This window comes from Passer domesticus, chromosome 2 (genome assembly GCF_036417665.1).
Source record: "Passer domesticus isolate bPasDom1 chromosome 2, bPasDom1.hap1, whole genome shotgun sequence".
Classification (NCBI taxonomy): Eukaryota; Metazoa; Chordata; class Aves; order Passeriformes; family Passeridae; genus Passer; species Passer domesticus.
Genome location: NC_087475.1, coordinates 111,627,541 through 111,646,471, shown reverse-complemented (window position 1 = coordinate 111,646,471; position 18,931 = coordinate 111,627,541). Strand labels below are relative to the sequence as shown.

General features: G+C 42.3%; 1 protein-coding gene and 1 long non-coding RNA gene across 2 annotated transcripts; one reads left to right on the top strand and one right to left on the bottom strand.

Moving 5' to 3' along the window:
• The first annotated feature begins 112 nt into the window (after window positions 1-112).
• On the top strand, window positions 113-13,350 carry LNP1 (leukemia NUP98 fusion partner 1). Its single transcript, XM_064410771.1, has 5 exons — window positions 113-1,439; window positions 1,555-1,843; window positions 2,901-3,148; window positions 9,378-9,623; window positions 11,626-13,350. The coding sequence occupies exons 3-5, from the start codon at window positions 3,002-3,004 to the stop codon at window positions 11,824-11,826; spliced, it is 594 nt and encodes a 197-aa protein (XP_064266841.1). The 5' UTR covers window positions 113-1,439; window positions 1,555-1,843; window positions 2,901-3,001; the 3' UTR covers window positions 11,827-13,350.
• Window positions 665-8,543, bottom strand: LOC135294870 (uncharacterized). The gene is made up of 3 exons (XR_010356872.1): window positions 8,423-8,543; window positions 932-987; window positions 665-855 (listed from the first exon to the last, which is right to left on the bottom strand). It is a non-coding gene; the product is annotated as an uncharacterized LOC135294870 (long non-coding RNA).
• Window positions 13,351-18,931: the final 5,581 nt, after the last annotated feature.

Genomic DNA, 18,931 nt, shown 5'->3' with positions numbered 1-18,931 from the left:
CGGGGCGCGCCGGGAGGGCGCGGGCGCGCCGCCGCTTCCGCCCGCCCGCAGCGCCCCCTGCCGGCGCGGAGGGGCGCCCGCAGCCCCTGTGGGGGAGCCCGGGAGGGGCCGGGACCGGGATCGGGATCGGGACCGGGATCGGGCTCGGGCTCGGGGCCGGGATCGGGATCCTGCCCGGCAAACAGCTCTGGAATGGCCTCGGGGCTGGAGCGATCCGTGCGGAAGGAGTTCTGAGCCGCTCACACGAGAAGTGCGCTCCGCGTCTGGAGCGCTGCGTCCATCTGTGGGCTCCTCAGCACGAGAGGGACGTGCAGCTCCTGGAGCGGGTCCGGGACGGGGCAGCGGAGGGGATGAAGGGGCTCTGAAGAGGAAAGGCTGAGGGAGCTGGGCCTGTTCGGCCTTGAGAAGAGACGGCTGAGAGGGGCCCTCATCAATGTCTACAAGTACCTAAAGAGGGAATACCAAGAAGATGGATAAAGGAACTTCTCGGTGGTGCCAGGCAATGGGACAAGAGGCAACGGGCAGAAGTTCCACATGAACATGAGGAAGAAATTCTTTTCTGTGCCGGCGACCAAGCACTGGAACAGGCTGTCCAGAGAAGCTGTGGAGTCTCCCTCACTAGAGATATTCCAGACCTGTCTGGGTACAACCCTGTGCTCTGGGATGACCCTGCTGGAGCGGGAGGTTGGACCAGATGATCCACTGTGGCCTCTTCCAGCTTTACCTTGGTTCTCTAATTCTGTGAAGTTTCAGCTAATGTGGCTGATTCAGACCTTCTGGGACTTTGTACTTAAAAGTTTTGGAGCACTCCTTGTTATAAATTAAAACTGTTTTCTTCCCAGTTATTAATTGAATCTGTCATAAAAATAATTTAATATGTAATACTAGAATTTTGTTCATGTGTTTGTCTATGCCTAGTTAAAATCCTTACCTGTAGGCAGAGGAAGCTTATGTTCCTGTCTCCACTTATTTCCATGGAGCACTCAGCTGAAGATAAACAGAAATCATTTTTGATACACTTTTACAATCAGCCCCAGTCATCTCATGCCTGAAAATTTCATTTTAGGTAGGAGGGAAATGTTAGAAGATATTGCACAGAAGAAAAAAGGGCTGCAAATAAAATCAAAAGTAAGACTGCAAAGCAAACATCTCAGGGTCCCAACTAAAATTTGCCCTGCTGCACTCTGAGTCAGTGTATCTGCATGCCTGGTAGTAAACAACTTGAGAAATGTCCTTTAATTGATGGATTATTACTACTTATGTAAGAATATTTGGACAAAACTGGGACAACCTTTTCCCTGTTCTCCCTGTCACCTCACAATAGAAAATATGTATCAGGTCAATAGCTTCCTGCTGGGACAGCCCCAATTCCACCCACATCATGTTTCCTGCAGGCCTTCAGATGTGCCTTGCCTGTACAGATTCGTGGCCTCCAGGATGTAAGTCAAATTCTGGCTGTTTGAATGTGGCCAGGAGTGTCCTCCCCTACCTAGAAAATCAGCCTACACATCCTTTTCATTGCTTCAGGTGTCTTCTTACTGCTCTGTTTTGCAGGTATTCCTCTTGCTCCTGTCCGGGCTGCTGCAGGCATGGTTGTGTCCCCAAGCTCCCTTACAGAGACTTACACCTCACACTCATACCCCCATGAGTCAAACTGGAGTTGTAGCTACAAAACAGATCTTCTAAACAGTTCTAAACAGGTTGAGGAAAAGGTTTAATGCTGGACCACTGGTTCTCTGTAATGCCAAATTACCAGCAAGCTTTTTGGCATATTTCTGTCCATGACTAACCAGCATCTCCACAGCAATGCCTGGGCACCAGAAGAACACCAGCACACACCAAGGTTTGCTTCCAGTGAGAAGTTCAGTTTGGGTTCTTCCTCCCATGCAGCCCTCCAGCACCATCCCAACAGGCTCTACAGCCTCAGAGCCCTCACTGTCCTCTGCCAGGCCCAAACCACCTAACACATCTTCCAGTTTCATACCATGCTGACAACAGTTTTGTGAGCCACAACGGTTTTTGTGTTATGTCAGAGATTTTGAAATACAGGAGACACAAAAATGACAGCAAAGCATTACAGCCACAGTGCAGTAATTGCAGTGCAGAGCCCCGAGGAGACCCTCAGCACAGACACCATGTAGGGTGCATGTGGTCAGTTTGGACACTTGGTCTGAGGGCCAGAATTCATTTCCTGGCCCTGTTTGTGGTATAGGCAAGGGCTGGATGGTTTACACCCTGGGCTGGTGAGGAAGAAACAGCACATTCTTACCCTGAGTGCATTCAAGTGAGGCAGGGCTTCCCCTACCCCTGATACAGCAGATGAAATTACTCAGGTGAAAAGCAGAAGCTGCAAGATTGCGCTGCCTGTCATAACCCAAAAATGAATGAGCAGTTGCTTTAGGAAGGGTTTCTACCTAGGCAGATGACATTTCTGGGATACTAAAGGAAGAGCATAGGCAACACAAGTCAGGAGAGAGAGAGCAGCAGGGGAAGAGTGGGCCATTTGTGCTCCCTCTCACAGAGCCAGCGAGGGCTCTGCAAGCAGCTGTGCCAGTTTCTGACCAACATCAATATGTCAATTCTGCTTCTCAAAAATCACAAGCCTGCTTTGGGTCTGCCCCCTGCAGGCATGTAACTGTGGGCAATTCTGCATTGGTATTGACAGCTGGAGCACTCAGCAGCAACACAGGGAGCAGCCACAGCCCTGCCACCCACCCCCCGCGGCAGTGTCATATTGGACATCGCTGCAATGGAAAGGTTAAAGGAAACCTGGTTGAAAAGAGATGAGAAAGGGCTGACTTAATGTTTAGACAGTGCCTGGGGCTGCAGTGGGACAGGTTTTGGGGAGGGAGTGCAGAAAGGGTGGTTGAAACTGTGTGTCTGCTTCCTCTTGTTGGCAGAACAGTGAGAAGCTACTGGCTTGGTGGTGGAATTTGACCTTGCTTTGCCTTGTCTGGCTGGGAGAAACCACACCTCCCCCCCAAGTTTGGGGCATCTGTACATGGAATATGATGAGGATGATGATATTTTCTTTGCAAAATGGATGAGCAGCTTCTGGGGCCACAACTTGATCGATGAGGAGAAAGAAGGCAGAGGCCACAAGAAACGTCAGCCACAGCTCTGGAGTGAAAGGAGGGCATCCCTACCGGTAAGAGCTGTGTGCAGCTTTCTCTGTGTGTGCAGGTAGTGTATGTATAAATATGAGTTCCATCCCCAGTGGCACGGCCCCAGGGGTGTATGGGGAGAATGGGACACCTTGCCAAGTAAATTCAGTTCCTGCTGGCAGCTGCTAGTTGCTTTTTGAGCTTAGCTGTCTGACAGGGTCAAGCCTCTGGGGTCTTGGAATACAGAAAACTGGCGAACTCCAAGAAAAGTGATGATAGGACCAGAAATGTAAGGAGAAGTGTGTAATAGCTGCCTAACTATGTATTACAGTGTTGTTCTGGCTGCTCAGCACAACCTGGTAGACATCAAAACATTTTGCACCTGCATACATAATGACTGCCTGTAACAAGTCTGTTCTCATGGGAAAAACTGTACAATTCCATATGTTTTAAAAATTATGCAACTATATTGTCTCCAGGAAGTTTTACCCCTTACTCCTTGAGACTTACCTGTTTTCAGGTAAGTGTATTTTCTATTTTAAGCTAGAGGATGCAGTCCCTCCTGTTTTAAAACATCTGACTCTGAAAACAATGATACAACACCTAATAAAGCTTACTAAACTGTGAAGTAAGATTTTAAGGTAGAAGTACATTCTTTATTCTTAAAATAAAACAGTCAGGAAAGGGCAGGTTCATGTGCAGAAGGCTGCTCCCAACTGTCTAAGTGATTATCAAAATTAGATTAAACTGAAAACTGTTGATAATCTTCTCTTCATTCAAAGATTGTTGCTTTCATTTCAGCTTTTAAAAGAACACTTAGGCGGTCCAAACGTGTCTCCTTTTTTTCCAATTACATCAGTTGTCTTAACAAAGATACTATGTTTCCTTACAAACCAGTTTTTATTTATATCCTTAGATCATTATGGCTGCAATGAAGCAAATGCTAATATACTGGGGACGAGCAGCTAATCTTTTCCAAACTTTTTTTTTTGTGCCATTCCATGTTTCCACCTTGCAAGTTCTCCACTGCAGCTGTCAGGTTCTAAGCTGTGGGATTTTTCATTTAAAAAAAATTGGCTAAGAAAAACCATCGAGTTCCAAAACCACTTCCTCCCTCTTTGAATTCATGGGCAGGCTGGAGAGATAACCTTCATTCATAACTTCTGGTCTGATCAGCCACATTTGTTATTTACTCTTATGTTTTACCTCAGCCACAGACTGCAGGACAGACTCTGAGCTAGAGTTTTGCTGCTGTATTCCATCAAAATGCTGAATACATAACATTTATGAATGGGAGGGGAAGGAGGATAATTAATTTTACTGTATTTTAGTTTTGTCACTCAGAGATCCATGCATATGTGATTTCTTTAGGCCTCAAGAGAAACTGGAGTATGAGAATGCACTTTAAATCTCTTTCCATTCAGCAAGGTGCTGAACACACCTTGTATATTTGTGTCTGTATTAGCATGTCCTTATATTCTGTTTGTTCAAAAGCTATTTAAATAGTTAGCTAATAGCTATTCAAATACTTTGCTATACTTGCATTCCTGAATCCATACCTAGAATTTAGATTAAGTTAGCTGACAGGAAGACTATGGCTTTTTGATGTTACTGTTTAACAAACTAAAGATACTGTGTATACTTAATTATATCTGACCTTTACATTAATGCTTCAAACAAAATTGTCTTGCTCCCCTAGTTTCATATAGAAGATGTAAGTTTTAACTGCCTTTTTTCTCAGTGCCAGATGTTGACTGGAGGAATGAGACAGGAATATTTGTCTGGGGATTTTATAATTTGCGGATACATTTTGAAATGAACTCTTGATTTGGAAGTTGAGTAGCTGGTAGTAAAGAGCAGTAGTGTGTGCTGTCTAACCAAAGCCAGAAGTTAAACAAATGGGCACTGCTGATGCCCTGTAAATACCTCCAGAAAGAGCATCTCCTTGGTGAGAGCAGTAACTTGAGAGCTATTGCTTCTGGGTGTGTGTTTTTTGCACAGTTACTTCGAATTATAACTACTGTAAGATTCATTACTGCAAATTATAACTGTTGTAAGATTCAAAACACTGGTACTGTTATTTAAATATTGTCTTAATTTTATCTGCACAGTGCTGATTATCAGGAGGAATAATAACTGAGATTAGAGTGCATCTCTTCTGAGAGCTAATAGCTCCGCAGCAGGTCACAGTGTACCCTTTCTTCTGTCTCAACACTGAAAATTGAGATAATTCCACTGTCTAAAATCAAGTCAGCAAGTTCTGACACAGCTGTTGGGAAAAGCTCCTTGTGCAGGTACAATGGTGCTGCCAAAAGAGCACTGCCAGCTCACTTGGTCTCATACCAAGGTTGGTATTCAGGGCACCAGCAGCAGAGCAGTCCTGCCCATGGGAACTGCTTCATCACCATGAGCCTTTCGATGCTGCAAAGTAAATGCTCTCAAGGCAGCACAAAAGGTGGTGCTGCTGGAAAATCACTTTCAGCTCCAAACTGCTGTATTGGTCTTTGTAGGTTTTCCTGTGCTATAGTGAGACATTCAAGCCACTGCTTCCACCTCAAACACAAAAATTAACTCCTATGGTACCCTACCATGGTACAGCCCCCATCCTAAGTATGGATAAAGCTTTGAAGAGTAACTCCCAAACTAACAGCAGTTTTCATTATTTTTTTCCCAGTATCTTTGTATACCTCACAAACACCACTGAGATGAGCTTTGCAAAATGCTTTTGCTATTGTCATTCACACTTTGTAGAGGGGAACACAAAATTATTTTCATCCTACACTCGTCACTTGCAAGTCAGGCTAAAACATGTAACTCCAATCTGTCAGGCTAAAACAACATGTAACTCCACTGTCCTGGAAAGCTCGGAGTTCTGTATGTTGCTGTGGGCCAACACTGAATGTAAAAACTGCCTGGGGATAATTAAATCAGCTGTTTCCATCTCCTTTATTTAACTTGTTCCCCTGGCAAACTTTAGACAAATTAACTGTGGTACCCTTTCTGAAGCCTCCAGCTATGACTTTCCTTGTCACATTCTAGTCACCCTACATCGTTTAGGTTCAGAACACATCTTACCTCCCAGACACTTTGTTGTAAGGAAAAGATTGGAGACAAAGGAGAACTAATAAGAAGTTTACAGCCCTATACATGAATCCACCTTCAAATACATGTTGTTGCTCACAGGAGAAAATTGCTAGGAGTGGCAGCAGAACAAATGACTGCTGTTGAAGTTACTGACATTTAATTTAAACTAAACTTAAACTGAACATCTACTACAATATTGTTATTATAGACCAATTGGAGGCCAGACCAAGACATTTTTAAGAAATATATGCTTGTCTGTAAGCTTCTTGGAAGGAAATGAAGCCATGGGAGAGCATCTGAATGTCAGATGTTCCAAAATATCCCTAAAATACTCGGGTCATTGTGTAAACTCCAGCAAACAATGAACACTTGTGCTGACACGCTGAAGATTAATGTTCTTACTGACAGCTGTGCAAGCTCTCAGATCAAGCCCAAAAGATGTAAACAATTAACTTGTCTACAACAGAAACTGTGAAAGTGATAAGGCAAATTATACTTACAACAATTTTTGTTGTGTGAAGTATTTTTGTTTGTGTACCTTTTGTGTGTTTGAGATTGGCAATTAGCATAAGATTAGCTGTTTTGTAAATAGATAGACTGAACATGAGTGGACTTTACCCAACACAGAAAAAAAGGAGTACTAATGGGAATAAGAAACAATCCCTGACATCCCTTGGTGCTTCTGGCTTTCCCAGCACTGGCAAAAAATCCCCATTTTGATAGTGGAGAATTTAAAGTATCATGCACAGGCACTGTGAGGGAAAGCACAGTCACAGTAATATGATTGCATAGACCTGTGGATGTATCTTTACCCTTAGCCCACTGAGGCAGATGGGCATTTCAGAGGAAAGCTTGTCCCTTTTTGGACCATTGCTGCCATATCAGCAGGTAAACTGCAGTCTTTTTTGTTAAGGGCTTAACTGTAATTCTGTCTGTGAAGGGAAACTAAAAAATAGTGTCTTAGTAAAAGAAAACATTTACAGTCTTTGTGAAACAAGACTGATAGAATACAATCCCCCATTTCAGCTGTCCTGTGTTTGGTTTGGGTTTTTTTTCCCAAAACCTCTAGGAACAGATACCAGTGATTTTTTACCATGAGATAGTTTTTATTTCCAGGAAAGACCATATGTTGATGCCATTGAAATGTCAGAGAAGACATTGAGCTTGTTGAGCCTGGCATGTCACGTGTGCCCCTGTCCCTCGAGCACAATGCGATTGCTTTGATGCTTTCTAAAGTAACAATACAATATGACCTTACAGAACTTGCAGCTGTATTGACTGGTTTGAAACCAAAGTAAAAGTAATATGGCAGAAATCATTAACACTACTCTCAGAGGCAGTCCATAATACTGGACATAGTAAGCTTATGCCTGGGGAAAAAAAAATGGAACCAGTACCATGTATTTTGCAAACACTCTTCAAATATTAGGTACTTCTGTCAGGTGCAGGATTTGTTATTTTGAGCATCTCTCATCAAGCCTAATGTGATGTAGCTGCAGCCATATGAATGCACAGCCTCTCTATTCAGAGAAAGGCTGCATTGGTCCCTGTTGTGCCAGTATGTTTGGAGTAGCAGGAATATGTCATTCAGAGTGAATGAGGTTGTGTGCTGGGCATATTTCAGATCCCTTGCAGTCCAAGCTTTGTAGATTCATGTGAACACTATACCCAGTTGTTTTAGTTTCCCCTGTTTGTTAAAATAACAAAACAACCAATACACACACCACAAACCCTGCATTGAGTGCAGGGTTTTCTACTGGATTTTCTTAGAAAGCACTGCAGGACTGGTGGAATAAGCCTTCCTTTGTTATAAACAATCACAGCTCCCTTAAAGCCAGCAGAACTTCTTAGAGTTACTTAGTAGCTGAAGGCTTAGCACCAGGCTTATACAAAACAAAGTCACAGAATCAATTGGGTTGGAAAAGACCCTTGAAATCATTGACTCTAACTTTTGACCAATCCACCACCATGTCACCTAGACCATAGCACTGAGTGCCATGTTCTGCCTTTCCTTAAACACCTCCAGGGACAGTGACTCCACCACCTCCTTGGGCAGTCTATTCCAATATCTAGTCATCCCTTCTGTGAAGAAATTCCTCATAATGTCCAAAACATATAGACATTCAAAAATATATGCCAGCAGCTGGGTGCTTGGAGTGCTTTAATCTGACACTTGCAGGGGTGTAATTTTCAGTACCTCCTGTCTCTCACAACTTTCACCTTCAGCATCTTACCTGTGTTCAGCTACTCATCCTGAAAATCACCGAGAGTTGGCAGGGTTTGGGGTATCCCCAGCTGTGGTGTCCTTCTCATGCCTCTCTTCTACAAGTCTGTCCCTTCCTAAAATCACCAATTCATGACTCCACAGGACACAGCAGTTCTGTATAATTTAATCTGCTTTGCAGACATTCAATTAAACACAGCTGATGCAGATCAATAGCTTTTATCTGCATGCCAGGCCTTGGAAAATTGAATCACACAGAAACTAAACAACTATCTACTCATTCTGACTTCAGTCCTGCAAATGTAATTGCAGAAGTCTGTTTCCTACTATTTCTTTGGTAGGGATGTGTCCCTCAGTACCCTGAAAGTGCTTCTTCATTAGTTCAAGACAAATGTGCCCCAAAAACCAGCAGAAAATTCAAAGCTGGCAAATAAAGCAGCTTGTCTGCATGTATACTGTGCTGAAAACTTGACAGAACTGGATGAGAAATGGTTGCTGTCACGATCTAAACTCAAACAGCTGATAAGACCTGGAGCACTGGTGGGTCAAACCCCTTACCTGACTCATCTGGCCACAAAAGGCTGGGTAATACTTTTTGAGAGTCCTGCCTAGAAACTGCAGCCAGGTGTGAAGCCTGAGTTTTTGAGGTTATGAAGAGTCTCAGTTCTTTTTGTATCAGTGAACACTAAGAGGACCCAGCACACTTTAAATTTGAAATGTTCCATTGTGTGCCAAAACTTATATCCTTAAACCCAGAAATAACAGGAAATTCTGCCCTTGCTGCCTCCAGAAAGCAAGTTCTCGGGAGTGTGATTCTCCTACACTTAAAAAGAAAGATACAGAATTCTGGGGAGAGTCTTTCACTTTGCACCACTGTTTGGGAGAGTGTCTGTGGCAGAAAAAAAATCTGCCTTGTGTGTTCTACTTTGCTACTCAACAGTAAACAAAGACCTGTTGTGTTTCAGGCCAAGCTTTCATCCCTCCATACAACACGACTTCACGCTTCTGCCAAAGGCTCATCTTCAGGCCACCTCAGGGGCTCCAAGGAATTTCAGGAAGACCAAGATGTCAAATGTCACTGCCACAGGAAGGCAAGCAGAACGCCTTCAGCAGACAGCTCATGTCCAGAGACAAGATCAAACTCCATTCAGGAATTTGCAGAGTCCTTTGAAAAGCAATTGCATCTCAAAAGCAAACGCTCAGTTTCTCTGGTAGGTAATAAGATCACTACAGAAGAATAAAAGTCCAACCAACCAAGCCAGCTTCATCCTTTGTGTAATTGCTGTGACTTTGCTGGGGGAAAGTGCAGAAATAAACTCCAATTGGAATTTCTCATATTATGTGGTCTCAAATTACTACAAGTAGCACAAACCAGGTTAAAGCTGTGCAATTAGTGTGAGGATTCTTGATGTGGTGTTACTGTCCAACATTATTCAGAAATGTTGATCCTCAAAATGAAACACCACACTGGCTCATGTGGCAATGTTTTCAGAGGTTTCTATGGCTGTGGCCACAGAACATGACAATAAAAACCCAGGTTTGCTTCACTTCTTCTGCAAGACCCAGCTCACTTTTTCACTGCTGCTGACCTGACTTAACCTATGTGGAGTTGTCTGTAATACTGCCAGACACTGCAGGCTTCTCATTTACCCCTCAGGACTGCATCCATCTGCTTTCTGCAGTGTCACCACACAGCTGCAGCAGCAGCTATTGCTATAAGTAGCAGAACATATTTGCACTGAAAGGGCATTCAGGGGATTCTCTGCCCATTTCATCCTTCTCCCCATCATTCTGTTCACAGCCATGAGCATTTTGTCTGGTGTGTGTTGATGAAATAGCCAATAACAACTTTTTCTCTAGACTTTAATAGATTTTTATTATGATACATCATATCTGCTGTATCATGGAATGGAAGAAAGGGTAATAAATCCTAACTCACTTTTAAGTATCAGAAAAACCCCATCAAATTGTCACTCTGTTCAAAAAGCTGTGCTTGAATAACACCTGACATTAGCATCAAATAACCACATAAGGAAGTATCTTTTTTTGTTCCAGGTTCTTGACACTGACAGTTTGTACAGAAAAGTAATTTTTCAACTCTCTTTGCACAGCAAAAGAGGGGGGAAATTTCTTTTCAATAAGCAGCATAATTACATGATCAGTCCCATAATTATAGTCCTTGCATGACCAATTGTCTAAGAATATGCAGAATTATGATGATGACAACACTGTTACACCATGGTCAAAATTTCAAGTGCATTCCCTAATCTTCTTTTTCCTCTTCAGGAATTATTCAATTGCTTTCATTTGGAAATTTACAGTGCCTCATGTGCCAGCATTCACTAGTGGTTGTCTGGTTTATAATTTATAATTTCTCAAAAATGCCTGTGGCTAGAAAGTCTGAGAGTGTGTAGTTGATGTATGATTAGATATAGTGATGAGCACAATGTATTAATTATGGCTTCAGTTCCAGTTAAAAGCATGGATACCAGTGCCCTTCTGTAATCAGCAGTGGGATGTGTTGAGCTGTATTTTAATCTGTTTTTCAAGAAGACCAGATTGTTGTCATTCTCTCAGTCACAATTGTAGTTTGGGAGATGTGAAGGACTTGTGAATCTCAAATAACTGAGCAATAGATCAGAGATCTGAAAGGAAATTTGGGCTTAAACCTGTGTCTTCAAATGGAGCATTTTTTTGCATTCAGAGCTCTGTGGGTGCAATTCAAAACACTATGATCAGACAGGTGAACAGTGTGGGAAAGGTAATCTCCTTCCCTGTATATTGTTTTTCTCATATAAATATCTTTGAGAACCCTTCAGACCTTGTTTTCAGTGAGGTCTTTGCAGCTAGCACTGCGAAGTCTTCAGGGATATAAAGATAGATCACATAAAGGATAGAAACATGGAGCTGGGGCTGAAATCTCAGAGACCCTCTCTTTCTCCCTTCTGCCTGCTCTCCTCTTCAAGTCCACTGAGCCTGTGACCCTTCTATCATATACAGAGTAAAATCAAAGCATGTGTGTTGCTTCTTGCTGAGCTTTAGGGTGACTGGCTTGGGCCTGGAATTTGAGCCCATCATGGTAAAGCTGATCTTGGTGAGGAAGTTACTGGAAAATTTTGTTATTTAGTGGAACAAAATAATGAGCCTTTTTGTTGTTGTTGTTCTTGCAGGAGTCTCTTTTAATTCCCTGCTATTTTTTCTCTTGCCTTTTAGCAACCTGAAGGTGCAAAAGAGAGACGAGAAAGAGAAAAATTGCATTTGAGAAAAAGCAAGTCTCATAAGAAAATGGGAGAGAAATCAGAGGCAAGGAGAGAGCGGGATGAAGCTGAAAGTTCAGAAGTACCTGCAAAACACAGCAAACAGTCTCCATCACAAGCAAACATTCAGAAAGGTTATGTATCCACAGGCAGCTAGAACACATTGAGATAATCAATCTTAACACTCCCCCTGAAGAGCAGAGGGAGCATTCCTGTTCTGTTTTGACTAGAAGCAGCCTGTTAGCTAGAATCAGCCCTAAGTTGTAAAATAAAACTCAACTGCATCGCTGGCACCATGTTACTACCTTCCTTTCTTTACTTTTATCATTGGAAATATGACCTTTGTCACAGGAGTGTATCAGTAGCAAGATCCAAGTTAGAGATTAACCACTATGAGAGGATTTCAGGCATATTTAGCATTGCAGTAGGACAGTGGTGGATGCGTTCCTTTAAGAGGAGGCCACCACCTATGTATTACAGAGCCATGCAAAGCTTTATGTTTTTAATTGAAAGCAGCTTTTTGGTAGGTTTGGGAAGAAAAAAGTACATATAAACAACTAACTGCTTCCTGGCCCTGACATTCACTTAGATTTGTCTCAGAAACAGGTATCTTTTTGCTCTGACAGTCTTTCAGCTCCAAATTTATGTAAGAGAAGAGAAGCCCATGTCTCTGTTACACCTCCCTGATGTCTCACTTCTCTCTGCTTTTCCTGTCACTGTGCAGTGTGACTCGTTTCACCGGCATCTCCCAGGCCTCTGCCATGTCCTCAGTCCCATTTCCCCAGCCACACAGCTAGTTCTTTCTCTCAACTTTACCCACAGAATTCACAGAATGACTAGATTGGAAGAGACCTTAAAGATCATCCAGTCCAACCCATGCCCGAATACCTCAACTAAACCGTGGCATCGAGTGCCATATGCAGTCTTTTTTTAAACATCACCTCATTACCTTGCTTCTTTTGTGGCCTTTCCTCTCTCCATTTATTACTTCACTGCCTTGCAGCTACCAACCTCTTCTGCTACAGCTCTACTTTTGCTTCATCAACATCTGAGCCTTGCTGAAAATTCTTTAATAAAACCAGAGATATTCTGTCTCATATTTCCATGTAATATCTTCAAGGGGTTGATAGGGCATTGCAACGCTGTTTCCTTTTCCAGAATTTGGGCCAAACTGTCTGTCTATGGTGAGCAGGACCTAGGAAAATGCTGATCCTCTGGCTGAGGATCTCCTGAAGACAGGTGTAAATCTCAACTCCACATGCTCACAAACACATACACACTCTCACAATCCCCCTATGCTCCCCTCCCTTCAAAGTGCCAGTGTTCTTTGCAGATACAACCCTTCCCTCTTTGGGAATAATCTTCCCAGGACTAGTATGGAGAAAGCCTGATTTGGATAATATGGGGAGCAAAGAGTGAAGAGTAATGAAGTCATGAGCAAAAGTCAAAGTGTGATGGATATTCTTCCTGTGATTTTTCTGTAATTAACAAAAATCTTACTAATTTACCTTAGGGCCTTACTTTTGAATATTCAGCCCTTTAAATGCTTAGGGCATCCTTAAAACTTTATAACACTTATATCCTTTATGGGATTGAGTTGTTTGGGTTTTTTTGTTTAGGGCTTTGGGGGATATTTAAGAAAGCAATTGAACCCTTACCGATGCTTGTAAATTGCTTCTTGCCAGGTAACACTTATTATAAACTAATAAATCTAATAATGAAAAAATGTTGTTCCTATGCATTGTTCCTGTCCTTCCCAATCCAGACTGAATTTTTACTAAGTTCTTCTGTCAGCCAAAACTTAAATACAGATGATTTTTCCTTTACAACCTTAATTTGCATTACAAAATGTCTGGATAGAAATGAACATGGCCAGCAGTGTCTGAGCTCCTCAGATGAAACCTCTCACATACATCCTTTCAGGTAGCAGCCTGTCCTCACATCTTGGGACAGCTGAATGCCATGGCTGCATCAGCTTTGCCTGGATTTCAGGTCATCAGCTGTCTCCTCCTGTTTTATAGACAGGTTAACTCAACAGGTCACAGCAGAATTTGCTTTCATCAAACCAATGTACTGGCTGTACACCACACCTGATGGAAAGAAAACACCAAACAGAGCTAAAACAGGAGAGCCCTGTGTGGCTGCCTCTGACTTTCTGGTTACCATCTCCCTGGAAGCACAGATAAACCTCACTGCCACCAGGGCAGCTGGGCAGCTGTGCCCACAAACAGCTCCCCTGTATGCCACCAAATCCCATCTGTCTGATGGGAGATCAGTAAGTGTTTATGTGCTCTTGAAGCGGCCCATCAGCCCCATGGTGTGACTCTGGAAACAGAAGCTTTCACATAATGCCCTCTATTGACTCAGAAGTGTTCTCTCCTGCTCTGTATCATGGCTGATTAGACCAACAGCCCTTTCCAGCTCAGTCCCTTCCAGTGTGAGGCAATAGTATTACTTGGATGGACTGAATCTTGCTTGATAGAATGAAATCATTCTCCACAGAAGTACAAGTACTCCATCACAAACTGGGCATTTGGGAAGGCCAGTAACCATCCAAAGAGGAATCTGATTGCAATGGCATGTCTGATATTTCTGTCAGAAAGACTCCAGAGGGTTTCCATTCTCACCGTAGGTCACTAGTTCTGTGGCAGCTGACATAAAAAACAGTCACTGCCTTGATTCCACCCTGAATTCCCAGAGCAACGGGGCTGGCTGCAGGCAGTTTCTGCACAGACACCCATTCCTGGGCAAACACTGTTTGCTTTTTCTGCCATTTCCAAGAGTGGGATGGCTGCAAGTTGTATCAGAGTCCAAACCCTGGACATGAAGGAAGTCAGGCTTCAGTGGGAAGCGAAGAAAAAGGGATGAAGAAATCCATATGCTCACTAATAAGAAATATTGAAAGCATGAAAGAGAAAGGGGAATGGGCAGGAAAACTGGTGTGATTCAAGGGACCCATGAAGGAAATATTAAACTTGATGTGTCTCCCAAGTGGAAGACCATGGTCTGATAAAACACTCATCCCTGTGAATTCTTCCAGCAGTTCAGGCTAGCTGGAAAGTGCTCCTGTGGGAAGAGAAGATGTGGGTACATACAAATCTTTCAACATCAAGAGAGACTTACACCCCAGTGTTTTCTGAGAGAGCTAAGAAGAAGACATCAGTTGGGGTTACCTCATCTGTCAGGTGGGCATTCCCAAAGCAAAATATTTATGCTTGCTTCTCAAGTAGTGTTTAATTGCAGCATGGTTTGGAGGATGAATTAAATTTTGAGTACTGGTTAACTTATCAAGTATTGGTATATGAAATGCCATATACCCCACACATAAAATGATGTAACAGCTGTATTTATGTACATGCTCACAAGAACCCTTTCTGGGGAAAAAATTAGGGAATATTTAAATGCATGAATAAAATAAAAATAAAGCAACCATAATGTATAACTGAAGAAGAATATAATACCTATTAAAAAACCCTGAAATATTAAATACAAAAAATATTAAAATATTAATCAGCAGGGTTTTTTTGTTCTTTAGCACAAAAAAAGGTATTTGGGTAAGCACAGCCCTGGCTCTGAATACACCCAGTGTACATGTGGATAGTGTAAAACCATGCAGAGATATAATCAAGCTTGATAACTCAAATTATTCACACAGCAATGAATCATAATCACAGGACTTTGAGCTTATCACAGCTTTCTGCCAGAACTGCTGTAAACAGACAGGTCTTGAAATATTTCCAGAGAGATATTACAGCCAAAATCTAGTCATTCAATGACAGAATTGAACACTGAAATACAACAAACTTCATAAAGAATGCTCTGCCTGCAGTTGTTGTGCCAGAGCTTTAGGTAATTGTGTGCGAACAAATGTGAAAATAAACCCACTCATCAAAGAAAACATTGCTCATAGCATGTTGATTTTCATTTTCACTGCTGTTTTAGACTGGCTTGACAGATGCTATTGCTTCTATTAGGAGGATCTCTCAGAATCTGAGCTCAGTATCTACAGTTCTTTGGAAAAAGATTTCTCTCAGCTGTGTCTTGCCCCTGAGGTCAGACAGAAAATAAAAGAAAGAAGTGATACAATGAGCATCAATATTCTGTCATACTAGATGCATTCTTGTCCTTCTTATATGCTTGTCAAAATGCTTCAGTTCATACAATTTCTAAACTGACAAAAGTTTTGGTAAATTGAGAAGACCAACCAACCTGTGACAGTTGTATGTGAATTTTCATCAAAAAGCCATCAAGGCCCCTACAGAGAGTCCTCATACTGGAGAGAATTAGTACTGTTCCTGATAATGAAGTATCAAAAAAGAACTCTGTTTTTGCTCTAAAGCTTGAGCAGAAGGACTCGTGGACGTGGTTGCCTGCAGCTATATCCCATGATATGAGGTGAACGCCAAGGTTTGGTCCTTTGAAAACCAGCCCTTCCTGGACCATTATGCAGTGGCTTTCGTTTGATAGACTGCTCTTCCTCTATATACACAAAATACATCTTCAATGGTTCTCATAAGCTTTTTAAATATACCGGGTCTACTCCCTGAGGACTCCTGTACAAAGAAATCTGTCTGTCAGAAAGCAGCTACAGTGATTTCAGATTAGCACAAGTTTATGCCTGGCAGAGAGGAATGGTTAGGGCATTTCTTTGCTCTAGTGGTCCCAGCAGCAATAAAAAATCTTCAGAGAGAACCAAGTAACTTTGGGCTGCTCTCACCTGCGCAGGACTGGCAACTGCAGTTTAGCCAAGAATTTGGGATAGATATATATTCATGAATTCCTTTTCCATTGTGCCAATTTCTACATGCCCACAGCTGCAGGTGAAGCTACTTCATCTTCTTTAATGCCTTTTGCACGGAACAAAAGGACTCTCACATTAGGATATTCCAGGTCTCATCTGGTCAATGGGCATCAACCATAATGTCCATCACTCAGGGTACTTACTGCAATGTGGTTTCCTAATCCAAAGCAATTCTGAGCTGAGAATGACACAAATTTCAGTTGAAGCAAGAAGATTTGGATCCATGTGCAATTTCTCATGGTGTCTTGTGGACAGACAGGAGCACAGAACTTCACTGCATGCACAGCTTTTATAAAGAGGGCTTATGGCAAACTCTCAGGGCCTTGTTTTCTGTTACTTGCAATATAGAGAGTAGAGAATCTTGGCTAAACCCTGAATGCTGGTGACTGAGAGGTGATACATCTGTGTTGAAGCTGCTGCAGTAATCCTGTATTACCAGATGCTACTTAGAAGGTGGGAGAACCCTCAGTGCTATCTTTAATGACTTTTAACAATGTTTTGCACTGATGGAAAGACCAAATGTGAAGATGGTGGGCCACACTGAAGCTGCTGCAGACAGAGTGTGTCATTCTTTAAATAGCCATATTAGTGGAAAAGTGGAACACAGTGCTCCGAAAGAGCTGCAAGCAGCTGGGTGTTTCAATGTCTGCAGTTCAGAGCTGGCACTGCAGAGAGGAAGCAATCAGTTCTCCTAATTCCCTGCTAGTTGATGCATTGTGTTCAGCTCTGGGGCCCCCAACACAAGAAAGACACTGACCTGCTGGAATAAGTCCAGAGGTGAGCCACTAAACTGATCACAGGCCTGGAGCACCTCTCCTGTGACAAGCTGAGAGTTTTTGGAACTGTTCAGCCTGGAGAAGAAAAGGCTCCAGGGAGACCTCAGAGCCCCTGCCAGTACCTAAAGGGGGCTTACAAGAAATCTGGATAGGAACTTTTCATGAGTGCATGGAGGTTTTGGGCTCCCTATTGCTGGAAGGCTGGATGAGACCCTGAGTAATCAAGTCTATTGGAATGTTACTTGCCCATGGCACAGTGCTTGGAACCAAACAATCTTTAATCCAAACTGTTCTGTGATCCTATGATGGTAGAGATAAATTATATGGTATAGTTGTTGCCTATATTGATAACATCAGGAAAGGCACCAAGCACCAAGTCCTCCTCTCTTTGGAGGTTCTTTCTGTAGGTGGCATCCGAGACACATTGGTGGGGTGGAGTGAGAGAAGCAGGCATAACTGCTATGCTATAGTGGTACTTTAAAACACAGACCTTATCTCAATACTCTTTTGTCTAGTATCAAATAAACAAAAATAGAAAGCACTGGATCACACATTATTCTAGAAAAAAAGTAAAGCTGTGTACGACCTGGATCCTGCTGAAGTTATTCTGATGATAAGAGGACTTAATCTAACAATAGTAACCTTCCTTTCCTTAAGATCAATGATCCAGTAAATAATTTGGATTTCTCAAGGGAATATATCAGCTCCACCTCTTAAAATTCCTGAGAAATAACAGGAATTCTTGCATTAAAATCCAGTTTGCAAGTACCCATTTCCACTTGCTTTTAGTAGTGTATTCAAAAATTGCTGCTAAAGGAACCAACCTGTCCCACATGTCATGTCCTGGTGCGTCCTTAAGGTCAGTGGCAGGTTCTTGTCCTCTGTGATGAAGAGAGGATCCTTCAGGATTACAGCAGGGAACTATTCAAGGCTTGATTCTAAATACAGAAAGAAGAGAAATCAAAACTTTACTGAGTGCATTAGTGCATTATAAGGTTAGTGTAAGTGGTGTGAATTTTTACAAAGTTCAGATATGAACTTTGAGGATAAAACCTCCTAGCTCCTTCCCAGTGATTAGGAAAGAAGTCAAAATATTTTTACAGTTCCTTGGACAGTGTAAGTCAAAATCGCACATTTGCCACAGAATACATTGTTTGCAAGTTCTTTCACTTACAATAATTAATCAGCTAGACAACCTTCTTAGCTGTTTTCCAGCAGAGGGAGTCTGTCCATACCAAGTGAGAACATGCACTATAGTCCAGTGCAAGCATGTGTTTGAGACTAAAATAATTACAGTACCAGAAGGAGAAAACTGTCATCAACACCACAGGTCCAAGTGGTCAAATTTTACCCTGTGTTGTTCAAATATGACTTTTCTTTTTATATAAAGGAAATCAATATAGACTGAAACCCATGGCAGAGCTTAGTCTGGTATTAGGAACTGCAGTATTTACCCCGTGGTCAGCAGAAAACCCCGATCCAGCTCTCTCCCAGTCCTTACTATAGGAAAGATAATACATTTCTTGCCCCAGGTTTATTCTGATAGAATCTTCTCAGGGAGAAAAAACAATAGCATTTTTATTCTTCCAAGCAGCACAACTACTTTTCACAGGCAGCAGAACTGAAAATAAGCCACGTTTTAAAATACATTTCAAAACATCTCTGTTCATCAAATGCAATCTCTC